This window comes from Parus major, chromosome 1A (assembly GCF_001522545.3).
Source record: "Parus major isolate Abel chromosome 1A, Parus_major1.1, whole genome shotgun sequence".
NCBI classification, from domain to species: domain Eukaryota; kingdom Metazoa; phylum Chordata; class Aves; order Passeriformes; family Paridae; genus Parus; species Parus major.
In genome coordinates this window covers 19,211,347-19,225,648 of record NC_031773.1, presented here as the reverse complement: position 1 = coordinate 19,225,648, position 14,302 = coordinate 19,211,347, and the positions used below count along the sequence as shown (strand labels likewise).

The following is a 14,302-nucleotide window of genomic DNA, read 5'->3' as shown; positions in this document are numbered from 1 at the left end:
AAGGCCAGTATGGGCAGTGTTTGCCAAAAACACAGCAAGGGTTGACCACCAGTGTGAAGTGTTCACTCCACAAGTGCCAAATTTTTAATAAAAAAAAAAAACACATTTATTTTAACAGAATATTACAAACAACTAGCTTCAATAATCAACAAATAAAACTTTACAAAACGCAAACAATGTAATTTCCAATTGTGGAGTGACAGATATCCCAAGTTTACAAACACAACATCTTTTTGTTTATGCCCACTTAAAAATCATTTCCAGTCTGCTTTATTTTCCATCAAATACAGTACATTTACCCAAACAAAAGCATGTACATTCAATATAGAACATTTTGAGCAAAGCTACAATCTTAATTCCCATTCACAGTATTTTTAGTGCAATGCACTAACAGGGCCAAATAGTTCTCTATCCATAAAAGCATTTTTACTCCTGATCTTGTGATCAACATTTAGATATATTTTATACAAAAAAAGTATATATGAACACGAGGCACCTCCCTAAGTAAGGGAGTGAACCGATATAAAAAACATGGTATTTCTTCTGATGTACAATACCTTTCAAATTGTAGCAATTTGACACAAATCACTAAACAAATTATTTTCTAAAAGGTAAAAAAATAAACAAAAAACACAAACAAAAAAAAATAACCCCAAACAACAAAAAAAACCCCAAAACAGAACCCATGATCAAATGAAACCTGCCAAGAACTTCATCATGGTAGGCATGCAACTGTTTTACTACAATCTTAATTAAAAGGTTAAAAAAAAAGTTATCTAAAATATTTTCCAATTACACAAAGTCAAGTACTACCCATAGTGGTCATTTATGATTTTGAGAGAAAATATATTTTGAGTTTCTCCCAAACTATCCTCCCTTTTTATTAATATTTCATGAAATAAGCTAACATTATAAGTGGTTGTGCACAGATTGTCTATAATACATCAGCAAATACTCACTACCTTCATATTAACATTAGTGTGTTGATCTTTCAAAAATAAACTGAAAAAATAAACTGCAACTATCATTAAAGTGCTTGTGTATAATTTTTTTTAAAAAAAATTAAAGAATAGAGGAATGTGGATATTCTTGTAAACTTCCTAGATGTTTACAAAGTTTTCTTATGAACCACATATGGAAACGAAATGGAGGTCTTTGAAGCAACTTCAGCACAGTGAAATTCAGAATGTCCTTGAACTAGGAAATCAGTCAATATGAACAAACTGAATTTATGGCAAATACTAAAAATTAGTAGAATTCAGCCAATAAACACTACATTGTTTGCTTTTATACATTCATTTGTAATAAATTTAAAACAGTATATAACACAACATTTACCAAAGTAGGATATCATATCAAAATTTGAGCTGTCCATCAATTAGCACTACCAAGGAGGACCAGTATGTACGATGAGTTTTCTGAAGATTTCCTAAATGAGGAAAAACCACCTTCTTCCAAAGCTGCTGTTCATTAACTTTTCTCTGGTATACTCTTTTTTTCAGTTTCAGGAAGTTTGTTCTATACTGGGTCAAACTACAACTGCATAGAGAAAACTGCTAATTTAGAAGCATGTGCATTTCACTTCAACTACTTCAGTGTTTTGGGAAGTGGTATTGTCCTACAAGCAGTCAGAATGATTATTTATATAATAAGAAAAAAAAAACACCTTATGAAAGTATTTTCTCCTTATAGTACCATTATCAAGAATTAGCAGTTCCAACAACAAACTAAAGTCTTTTTCATTCAAATGAACTTCAAACTTTCCGAACATCACTTGAACCTATCTGAAGAGAAACGGGAATAAATTAATACTTTGAGTTTACCCATATAATTCTGTTTTAAACTACACAACATAAATAATTTACAAGGTTAAATGTTTAATTCTTATTCAAAATGCAGAAGTCACTCCCCCTCTAGAATTCAGCATAATTCAGGGTTCAACTCAGTTCATTTTTGAAGTTCTGCCTAATTTGGTCAGGATTGATTAGAAAGTCACAAAAGCACCACATCACAATTTAACATAACGAGGTGGTTATTCACTGTGAAAGCTGAACTCAAGTCAACTCACCTCCTAGAAAATAGCTTTTCAGAGTTGAAATATAGAACAAGGCACATATAACTTAGTTTCCTTTTTACCAAATATGCTAGAAAGATGATTCTGAATAAGGATGTTAAAAACTCCTACAAGTATCATTACAGTCTCTCTTCTCATGTTTTTGTACAATCCCCAACCTTCAGCCACCAATTGGTCATTCTGGAATACAAAGTGACTGCACACAAATATTTGCTTTTTTAAAAGGTCCTCTAAAAATAGGCCACCTTTAACATGAAGGCTGTGGAAAACTGAGTAACTACAAATACAATCCCTCGAAGTCTAAAAAAATTCTCAGAACACCACATAAGCAGAAGTTTAGAAAATTCTAGGCCAGACTTCAATACATATCGATGCTTAAAGCAAAAACTTTGATAAGATTTGAACAATTTAAAACACTAAATGACCACAAGTCTCCAAACACAGGCTTATATAAATAAGCATTAAAAGAATGAAATTCTAAATTTAATGACGTCAAAGGTATCTGCACGCACCTAACCCATATAATGATTTTAAATCAAAGCAACTAAGCAACCAAATTACATCAAAAAAAACTCTTCTATGCACTTTTGTTGACAGTGTGTAGGCAATACATATTAAAACAAAAAATTAAATTCACAAATGCTAATTCCAGTAAGTTCATAGAGATTTTTTCTGTTATCAGCTTTTACTTTAGTACTTTTAGTACTTCTTCAAGTGGTCACAGCAAAGTTAATTGAGTTGAGTTACTCAAACAAAATTATTGCTAATTTTAGAAAATTAGTATTTTAAAAGTGTATGCATATTCACTTGATTACAACAGATGCCTTAAAACATTTTAAACTTAGTATAAACTACATTCCATCTTTCTATAATGACAATATTTAGATTTTAACTCTTCTCCAAAATGCTAAAAAAAACCAAAAAACCACCAAATTTGACATCTACTTTGGCATTTAAGCCACTAAAGGATAAAGTCTATGAGAAAATACATTTTCAGCAATAAATCAACTGAAGCAGAAGAAAATGAAGTGGTATTGTTGGGGTTTTTTTAAAAAAAATAAAAACAAATAAAAACAAGGACAAAACACTTTTTCTTTTTCCTCACCAGACAACAGCTTTAGATCTTGTACTTCTGCCTTTGGTTTTACTTTCTTCAGGTGAATGAGATACGTTTGCTTTGTGGGTTTTCTTATGATGTTCCAGGAAAGCTTTTCTGGCAAATGCTTTCCCACATTTATTGCATCGGTGCAGAGAAAAGTTTTTTGTTACTTTTACTTCAATACCAACATCAGCTCCTTCATACTTTTTATTGGGAGAATTAGAGGTGACATCCTGTTTCGAACCAATCTGTTTTGTTTCATCCCTTTGAGAGCCTCTTTTTGTCACCTTATTTAGAACAAGATCAATTGGCTTCTTTATTGCTCTTATTTCTAAACTTGCCGTTATTTTCCCAAGGTAGCGTGGCGACTTTTTATGAACCACAGTTATGTGTCTTATCACATCACGCTTGCGACGCGTTTCGTAAGAGCAGAGTGGACACCTGTAGTATTTAACATAAATATTATTTCCATCTGTGTGTAATTCAATGTGTTTTGTTAAATTCTGTTTAGAAGTAAACTGGCGCTTACAGAGTTTACAGTAAAGCTGCTTGAAGTCAAAGCCAGCTGAAAGTTTTGGCTTCCTGGTTTTTTGCTGGCCACCTGCAGCAGATGCATTGGTTGATTTAGGGGTTGATTTAGTGGTTGATTTGCAGGTTGATTTAGTGGTTGATTTAGAAGTTGATTTAGGGTTTTCAGGGTCCTGTTTAACCTTATTTTTCTGTGCTGACGGTGTGCTCTTTTTCTCATTTGAATGATTTGTTCCCTTTAATTCATTCTGCGGAGAAAGCGCAATGGAAGGGGGTGAAGGTTCTACAGAATCTGCTGGTTCGACTTTTATTTCTGTGCCATTGGTAGCATTGTTGGGTCCTTTCTCTCTTTTAGAGTTCTTCCCAGAAAGAGTTATCTTGTGAACAATTTGCATATGCCTTTTCAGCATTATTTGTGAACTATATTTTCTCTTGCACAGAAGGCATTTGCATGCACTTAAATTGTATTCAGCCTTTGAAGACGACTTTTGTTTTCTGGTCTTAAAAGATTTTTTAGCAGAAACTGTATCCAAGAACAAAGGTTGCCCAGGCTTTGTAGCTATATCAGGAGTAATGGAATCCCTTCTTAATCCTCTATGAACTTCATCAAAATGCCTCCTTACATTGGCTTTTGTGGCAAATGATTTATAACACACGGGACAACTTCTACCTAGTGTTACGAGAACATTCTTATTTCGTCCTTTTGCAGAGCACTGGTTTAGTTTCTTTTTTGTTTCTATGTACTTCTTTAGCTCTTCCATCTTTTTTTTGTGTACTTTTCGAATGTGCCGGCGTACACTCCGTCTTGAATGAAATTCCTTCCTACAGAGGCAACAAATCAACTGGTGGCCATAATCAGAATTATCCAGAGAGTCCAAGTCAGGATTTACTGCTGGTGGCTGCTCTTCAGGAGTAGGTATCACCTTGTTTGTAACAGGATCAGCAGGAGGTAATTCTACAGCCTCCCCAGCTGGGACTGGGGCAGGGGCTGAAACAGTCTTGGGTTGCTCAGTGCTGGGTTCCTGTATCTGTACTGGAGCTTGATCAGGGGTATGAATACTTTCTGTGTTCTCATCTGGGCTATCAGTCCTTGACACATATTGAAATACAGCATTTTGATTAGTTTCTATAGGTTCCAATGTAATGATATATTCTTGCTTATCTACCCTTGGATAAATTGCTTCAAGAAGGTTATTTATGGCTTGACTCTGCTTATCTTTTGTATCTGGGAGGTCTGTGGAAAGAGGAAAAGGTATTTTTTAATGATTAGCAACTTCCAATTATTTAAATTTCAAAGTAGCTTTTAACCGCTATGTGAATTCAGTCTCTAAATTTCCACAAATCCTCTTTTGTACTCTCTGAACATTCAAAGGCTTTGAGTAATCATTACAAGTTGCCTTTTTATTAAAAGCCAACATCGGAAATAACCCTCCTGGTGTGCTAATGTGAAAGCCACCTGAACTAAAAATTTGTATGACTGGAATTAAGCTGGTCTTTAAAAAACTGTATCAATTGCAAAAATAACATCATTTGACTGAGCTTGTTCTGCAGGCTTGCAACTAAGCCTGAAGTATCATTAAAAACCAATTTTCCTACTGTGGGATACAGGCACTCTCAATAAAGGAACCTAATTCTGGAAATAAGCTCTTCTCTGTGAATTCTGAACAATCCTTACCAAAGAATGAAACATCTGTGTAACCTGAGCACTGCACAAAGATAAAAGTAGATAATATTTTACAGGTCTCAGTAATCTCTTTTTAAACACCAAATTAGTTCAGTGCTCCAGTTCCCAGTGTGACACTCAAAGCATCTGCAATGGCACAACTAGGAAGTTGGGGTCCTACAGCAAAAAGGTGAGGCTCTGAGATGACACAGTTCAAATTATTGTGCAAAATTTTAAAGATGTGAGTCCTGGTAACAGCTAATTAAAAACACACAGTCAAAGTTATTCCTTCCACACACCCAGCAACACATGAAAAGTGTCAGTATAAAATACAGGCTGTTTTGCTGCTCCAAACCCATTTTTAAACACTGAATTTTTAACAGCTTTTTCAGTCAGTTTCAAACGAGCCTATCTATATAGTTTTTACCAAGAGGAAAAGGTCCTTCCTATTTTATAGCATCTTTTAAGACTACTTCATGACTATACTGAGTGCATGAATTTTTCACCATAGTGCGCTGAACTTTTATTCTTGCCTCTTGTTCACTATCTTTTATTTATTGAAAAAACTCCCACTTAGTTCAACAACTACTCAATTTTATACAAAGCACAAGTATTTATACAGTTTTATTCCAAGTGTGTAGTATTATTCCTTTTATTTGCACCTCTCATAGTGAACAGTGGAAGTTACTTTATTTGTACATTACTTCATATTAACATATGAAAGTTAATCAGAAAGTTAAATGAAGGCTAGAATGCCAGGAGCCGGACATGAAGGCTCTCCTCAGGATAACCTTACTTTGCTGAGAAACTATTGCATCTAAAGTCACATGCACTTCTAACCTTGCTTTCAAACTACGAGTCACCCCTTCTCACAGAGAAGCTCTGTGACTCGAACTGGCCAAGCAAGCTCATTTAAGGAAGGTGACAGTACCAGCCTTTTCACCTTCTCATTTCAGCTGACACCATGTGTGAAAAGAATAATTAAAGTGCATCTCTGTTCCTAATTTTTGAAATATTAAGGCAGGAAGGCATTAATCAGGAAAGAAAAAGCCTCATTGCAACTATATTGATCTAGTTAAGGGATCAAGGTAATTAGCTTTACAAAACATTTTTTAAGGCTGACACATTTCCAAATTAATCAGCTTTACTCAGATCAACAAAAAGTTATCACTGGAAAGAGACTGCAATAAATTTCTTTTTCCATAAAAATATCATTCTTGGCTTATTCCTCATCATTTAAGTTACTGTTTTTAATAATAAAGTTTATTTTCTACAACAAAGATCTAGAGCTATGCATGACCACATAGATGTTAAAGCAGCACACAGTGAAGTGAAGCAGGGGAAAAGAGACAGCATTATTCAAGCACAGATCCTTACATAAAAGCATAAACTTTCAGTCTGTGTTTCACACTGACTAAAACCAAAAGACTGCATCCATGACACAAGCACTGTAAGGGCTTCCTCAGTACAGGAGAATATTAAGGATATTGACCTTTCACTTCACAGGAGCAGCCCAAGTCCATCAGAACTAAAACTGAAACACCCTGTTAGAGCCACTGTTTTCTGTGAGATTAGTTTCCCAGTCTTTGACAAGCTTTTGGTATCCTCCACAGTAAAGGACAGACGGGAAAGAAAAAGGGGAAGAAAGAATAGAAAGTGTTAAGAGTGACACTTAATTAAAAGGCTAGATGTACAAACTAGCTATCTAATTATGATATTGGCATGGCTCTTGGCTGTCAATTCATATAAAATTATTGCTATAGCTCCTCCATGAAACATGGAAGTGTTATGGTAACACATGTTACCACAGAAATTTAGATCCATCTATTTTTTGTATTTTTGTTTCAGGTATATTTGTGTAAATGGTAAAGAAAGATAGATTTTTCAACTTCACATAGCTTTATTAAACATTTAAATTAATAAGACTTACTATCATCCATCTGAAGACTTGGAGGACAATAGAACTTTTTATGAGTAATTAAATTTGGTAACCCCCTGAAGAGACTCCGGCACAATTTACACTCAAAAATGGTGTCCACATCCTTTAACAAGATATGTTTAAGTTGTTTTGTTCCTGTAATAAAAGAAATATTACACTTAAGGAGGCTTTCTGTTCATCTCTTAATTCACATCATCCCATGAAAGTGGAAACATTTTAGACCATGAATAACTGTAACAGCATTTTATCTTTTGTTAATGCTACTTCACTTGTACTGTAAGTTTATGATATGTGCTCCAAATTTCACTATGTAGACAAGACTAGGGTGAAAACCCCTCAAGGATTACACACATTACAGTTTACAGAGAAAGTGCAATGATTTATAATAAAAACTAACACAAAACATCAGGAAAGACTTCTTACTATGATATTTGGTTGTTGCAATACAATTGCCCAATAGGAAAGAAGTACTCAGAGCATTTAAAGAAGCCTGTAGTATTTTTCTTTAGGGTTATCCTACAGTGCTAAAAGAACATGACACATACAGCTATTTCACATAGAAATGGCACCTGGTAAGGCAAAAAACTCAAGCATAAAATAGATAAAGAGAATAACTAACAGGTCAAGAAATGTTACTACATGTAGATATCTGACCCAACTCCAAGATGATGATGCTTACGTCAGACAGTAGAAATGTAGGCATATTTTCAGTCTGATGAAAGGAAAATACATACAACTTAAATCTGAAAGATCTCCATTAAAACACAGAGAACATGATAAAATATGCCCGTTTTCTAGACTTTAATGCATTGTATACAAAGGTAGTTAGATCTAGCATTGTTGAAGTATTCCAGCTCCTGTCATTTTTTTACACTTCAAACTTACTCCTTCATTTCTCATCTCATGAAAATTATGAATTTAAGGCCTAAAATTAGCAATAGACTATTAAATGATGCTTACCGACCCCAAATTAGAAAGGAGCACAAACAAAATTCAGCTAATTTATATATCTTGATTTTTATTAGAATTTAATTACTCAAGACTTATCAAGCAAGCAAAAATATAACAAAACCAGACCATGAATAAATAATATCAAACACCTATAGAACAGCAGCAGCAAGACATTCTTCAAGCTGAACTACAAGGTCAAGTGTTCTGTCATCTCATTACACTTCTCTTAAGAATTCCTTTCAAAGATCAAACTCAGAGTCACACTGCAGAACTATTTTCTAAATTAAAATCTTTCAAATATTAATAATCTCATGATAGGCAAAATAGTGCTTCAATAAAAAAGGCCCCCCCCAAAAAAACTCATTTCTTGGTGCAATAATAGTCATACAAAGCTTCCAGCAAAGCAGTGCCTTCTTCTACAGTTCCTTAAAAATGGCATCCAAACTTGACTATCTGAGGCTACCACAGTTCCTGTCCCCTCCTATGCCTTCCCAAGCCATATCCACTGCTCTTTCTTTGAGTGTCACTAACCTCACCTTCATTTGATCTGCATTTTTACAGACTACTGGAAAAATATTTAGATACAGCAACAAATAAAAATTTTACAGTTTCCCCCAAAAGCAGATTGTTTACTCAGATGTCACCAACCAGCATTTGAATTTCTGCATATAAAAATTCAGCTGAACAAAATTGAATATGCTCCATGTAGATAAAATTCCATGCTGTTCATGCATGCCCTAACCACAAACCTCAGTCTCAAAAAATAAAAATATTCCCCACTATTACCCAATCAAGGTTATACTGGTATAACTCCCCTGTTATACTGGTATTCAGTCTCCTGTTCAGGACTGAAATGTTTTTTTTCCAATACAAATTACTGGATTTAAGAACTACCAGAAGAGATTAAAGAATTTATTACATATCGAAGCTCATACTATATGACATGGTAGTCACTCTGGCTTCAAATCATCCTTATGCAATTGTGAAACTTTCCACAGCTGGGAGTAAAGAAAAATAAGTGGTCCTTTAGAATTAAATTGTAGACATACAGAAACTTCTGGATACAGCAAAAAAATGTAAAATATCCACTGGTTTTGTGGACACAGCAGGCAGAGGAAAACAAATCATCTCCTTCACCAACTGCAGACAGTGGCAACAAGTCAATCTTGTGTCAGTAGATGCTGCCTCCAGGTTACTGAAGAAGAAAGATTTACTGAAGTCTTCGCTATTTTGTAGCTACATCTAACTGTAAATTGTGATGGTAATGCAGATGATACCTTGCCAAATTCTGCTAATATTTGTAAATGTTGATGCTAGAATAACATCAAAGTCACAATAAGTCAGTCGAGAATACCAGTCATAAATATCTCTCTATGAGATACCCAAATTTATGCCTTTTGCAAGCAGTTTTTTAGAAAAAAATAGATTCAAATTCACTTTTAATTCTTAATGCTCTGAATGACAGAAGCTTTGGATAAAATTACTTAGACAGTAATGTACAATACTCTGTGTTAAATTTCTGTTCCTTTATTATCACAAGAATCAAATACTCTCTTTCCAAAACGAAATGCTGTTTGTTCAAAACTAGTCAATAGAATCTTTCTCTAAGACCTCTTGCCTTCTGGCCAATCTCCCTGATGCAGGTGACTGATGACAGCAAAGTAAGGTATCAATTTAACACCTGCCAGGGAGGATGATCTGGAAGTAACTCAAAGTACCTGCAACTACTTTGTGCTATTACCAGTAGTTGCTTCAAGCAGAAGAAGCCTGTGTCACATATCTGAGGCCTCAAGCAATCTCAAGCAGGCTAAAAAATGAATGAATATCAATGAATATTAATGAATAATCTCGCAACCTGTTTTTGTATTAGGTTATTGAAATGCTAGTGGACAACTTAAACACTGTGCCCTTTTACAAGACACAGACCAGACATGCATCTCATTGCACAGCAGCAGTGCTTTTACACACAACATATTTCATGTATGTAAAAGTTCTACGTGAAAAAATCTAGAAACGCATAGTGGCACTAAAGACCAAAAGCTGTGAAAATAAAATCTTTAGTTTGCCAAAGATCAGAAGTGTAGAAACCCTGGCATACCTCCCCAAATGTTTAGCTGTTCATTGCTATGTATTGCAACTCCCAAAACCAATCAAGGAACGCCTCAAAAGTAATATGATAAAACAATTTAGGATATTCAAGATAAAGCTTTTTCTTCGCCTCAGGAGTTTTACAATAAACTCCCTGATAATAGCACAAAGAAATGACATAAAGCAGAAAAACAAACTCAGTTTTTAAGGTTTTTGAAGGATACCTAAACAGCAAGATTTGTATCTTCATTACTTTCTATAGAAGCCCTTATTGAAAGGAACACCTAATTTCAAAAATCTACAAATATTTTGCAAATATGCATAAAGTCAGGTACTGGTTATTTTATTACACTGAATATAACTCTTTTAACACGGTAATGAAATTCTTAAGGGTCAGGCATGGTTTCCTACCTGATCGAAAACACTCAATGATTTGTTGTATACCAGATTTTGATGTTTGCAGAGGCTGCTGCAATAATGGAGGATCACCAGGTTCCAAAAGATTCACTGAAATACATAAAAAGATAATAAGCCATTAGAGAACACTCAGGTGATTTCTGTAATTTAGGAATTTTCCATACATACAGTAAACTAGCTAGAAAGACAGGACTACAGTAAAAGTAGCCTTGCTCTAAAATTTTCACTTATACTGTATTACAAAAAACACTGAATTTTCCAGCCATGATACCTTCAGACAGCTTGCTGTCTTTTTGATCACTTAAAAAATGCATATTCAAAGCTCCCATTGTTAAAACCAAACAACATGTATGAAAGAGAATTACCAAATACTGTATTACCAACATTACCAAATACTTCATAGCCCACTACATTACTTCAATGTTGCCAGGATGCACCTAAACACTGGAGCCAAATTTAAAGTAGCAATGATCAGAAAAAAAGCATAAGCATAGCTACATAGCATATACCAAAAAAACCCTATCATGGTATTTTTAACCATGAAAACTACACTCAATATAACTACTCGGGCTCAAATAAACTGCTGAGGGAATACTTTATTCCTGATGTTTCATTCCACATTATATTCCTTCCAAAAGCTATTGAAACAAAAACATATATTAATCAGAATTTTTAGCCATTACAATATGCAGTATTTATGCACATAAAACTTAACAGCACTCCACTGCTGTATATAGATATGGTAATTAAGCTTTGCCTATAGTGAAAACAAATTTACAAGAGTAAGAATACTTCTTGAAGCATGTGTTTGCAAAACCTTCAGTTAGGTCTTCTTTTATACTTTTGATTGACTAAACAGCCAGCCTGGTACTTCACAAACTGGCTCCCACCTTAACCACTTGGTTTGATTTTAACCCCATTTTAAGGTTTTCATTTCTAAATGAAGCACTGAGATCTCTAAGAAATATATTTTTAATAAAGGTCAGTTGAATCATAGTATGAAACTAGTTAGAGATAATAAGTGCAAAAAGAATAAACAAATTTTGACAGGAACGTTGAGCTAAAAGATAAAAGGTTATAAATGAATTCTAGCTGAAAAGAACATCAGAAAACAAAGCACTGTAAAAAAGGACAACAGAATGAACACTGCACCCAACTATCCTGGTCCCATAACATACTATTATATATACAAACATGTAACAACCATAACAAATCAGCTCATCATTTGGGAATCTCTAACACAATGACATATTGTATTCCACTAGCCTACTCCCTACACTTCAAAATAAAACATTTTGGTTTGTATACAGCCTCTAATATGCATGTACAACACCTACTGACATTAAGAAGAGTAACACAGATGAAGCAGACCTAAGACATCATTGTTAATTTGTCAGGAAAGAAAAATATATTCATTTTTTTGAAAGCATTAGAAAACTCAAAACCATTTCATCGTCAACACAAAGAAACGTTTCTACTCACTGAATAATATCTACTCTAAAATTACATATCACAAAAGAGGCATAATCAAAGTCACTATGCTCACATTTTCATCTGTTAATTCCCCAAACTGATCCCTTTCTGGTCAAAACAAAAGTGGAAGCATGCAAACAGCACCTTTCTTTCAAAAATGTAAGTGAACACATCCAAATAAACTCTATAACAAGGCAAAAAGAAACAAAGTTGCCTTCAAAAATACCAATTATAACAACAAGCAGAATAATTTCAAAGGCATCAAAACCTGATGAAGGCTAAACCTTCAGAATATTCATTACCATTTCCACTGATGGCATCTTTCACATCACTCAGCCATGGAATGTAGAGTTGTTCTAGGACTTAGTCTCAGAGGAGAAAAACCCCATAAAGATCTTAAATTTCACCAGAGCTCACCAGAGGAGACAAGGTAAAAATATAAACAACAAATGCAAATGATTGCCAAAACCACAATTTTACAAAAAAAGCTGAGAACACCGCACTTTTTTGGAAACAAAGGGGTTTGTTGTTTTATACAACTTCTTCCCTTCCTCTGCTCACTGCATACAATGCCCATGTGTTGGCCTGAGGATTATCCCACATCCAGGAAGTAAAATAGTCTCTTCCTGAAACGATTTTAAGGTGACAGCTCAAGGATACCAAAAGAAAAAAAAAGAAAAAAAAAGAAAAAAAAAATTGAGAAACTTTTCATACCTAGAACTGACACTAATGATACACATTTGAAATCCTCACAACAGTTTCTGCAAGCTTTTAATGGAAATATGCAAAACATCCGAATCCATCGGAAAAACATCCATCACACACCACTATACCTGGTTCACAGCATCCATGGTGATGGTGGTCAGTCTGACAACACTTGTCCCTTAGAGGCATTTTCTGTGCGCACGATCTACTTTCCTTCTACATCCAGCAGCTCGTTTCTGCTAAAATAAGGAAACTGGCTGTCACCGCCGAAGCACAGGCGGCTCAGGAGCGCGCCAAGCCCGCACACCCACTTCCTACGGCAGCACGGCGGGGCAGGCCGGAGGCAGCGGCACCGCTGGCGCAGGAGAAAGTTCCCATTGTTTTCGGCAGGTCTCACGACGCCCTCTGCAACGGCCGCGGCGAGCACGGCCCCGCTCCCGCCCCGCCGCCACCTGCGCCTCGGCCACCGCCCTCCCCACCGAGCCCGGCCCGGCCGCACGTCCTCCCCACCGAGCACGGCCCCGCGCCCCTTCCGTGGGCGGCCCTGCCGCGTTCCGTCCCCACCTCGCAGCCTCGTCCCGCAGCCCCACCGATAGGACGGTGTCCCTGGGCTCCCGCGGGACAAGCCGCGTCCCCGACAGCCCCGGGGCTGCGGCGCTCCCGCCGCCGGGCCGGGCGCTGCCGCGGCGCCGCCGGAGCCGGAGCGGGGCGCGCCCGCCGCTCGCCACGCGCAGCCCGGGCGGGAGGGGCGCGCGGCCGCAGGTGACAGCGGGAGCCGACACCGGGACGGGGCGGGCGCGACGGGCGGGTGCCGCGGGCCGGCCCTACCTGGAGAAGACGGGCAGCTTCCCCCTCCCCGAATTAAACTTTATTCGCCCCTGTCCCGCCAGAGCGGCGGCCGCTGACCCCGGAGCCGGATGGGCACGGGGGCAGGAAGTGACTGCGGTCCTGGCGGCGAGCGCCCGCCCAGTGCGCAGGCGCCGCGGCCGCAGCTCCCCGGGCCGGCCGCACAGGTGCCGGGCAGCGGCTGCGGGACGGGGCGGGCGCGGCCGGGCGGTGTGGCCCGCGGGGCTGTGGCGGCACACGGGAGGAGCCCCGGGCGGGCTGAGGCTCGGCGCCTGCCACAGGACCGACCCGCCGTACGGAGCGCGCGGCGGGAACCGGCTCCGTCTTTGTCCCGGTGGGGAGAAAGGCCCGCGCTGACCGCCGCGCACGCCCGTGATGCGCAGCGCTGCCCTGAGGGCACCGGTGCCCGGACACAAGTGGGAGCAGCCAACGTCCCTGGAGCTGGCATTTCTGCCCCCTTTCAGCCTGGTCTGTGCCATTACATTAGTGTAAAAATAGATGAACCAAACCACCAGTTGT

At 37.6% G+C, this 14,302-nt stretch overlaps 1 protein-coding gene across 9 annotated transcripts in view; it reads right to left on the bottom strand.

Moving 5' to 3' along the window:
* Positions 1-13,895, bottom strand: part of ZNF800 (zinc finger protein 800) — a 35,742-nt gene extending 21,847 nt beyond the window's left edge. For 3 of the 9 annotated variants that reach the window (XR_004497442.1, XM_033514296.1, XM_033514292.1), the window contains exons 1-5: positions 13,766-13,895; positions 13,066-13,176; positions 10,754-10,849; positions 7,295-7,438; positions 3,180-4,935 (exon numbers count right to left, since the gene is read on the bottom strand). Coding sequence is in view for 8 of the 9 variants with exons in the window: in XM_033514296.1 (XP_033370187.1) it covers positions 3,180-4,935; positions 7,295-7,438; positions 10,754-10,849; positions 13,066-13,126 (2,057 nt within the window). In the remaining variant the exon portion in view is untranslated. Of the gene's footprint in view, positions 1-54; positions 1,785-3,179; positions 4,936-7,294; positions 7,439-10,753; positions 10,850-13,065; positions 13,177-13,501; positions 13,625-13,765 lie in introns of those variants that run through there. The other 6 variants (XM_015627901.3, XM_015627897.3, XM_033514294.1 and 3 more) reach the window with 6 other exon arrangements.
* Between the last annotated feature and the right edge of the window lie 407 nt (positions 13,896-14,302).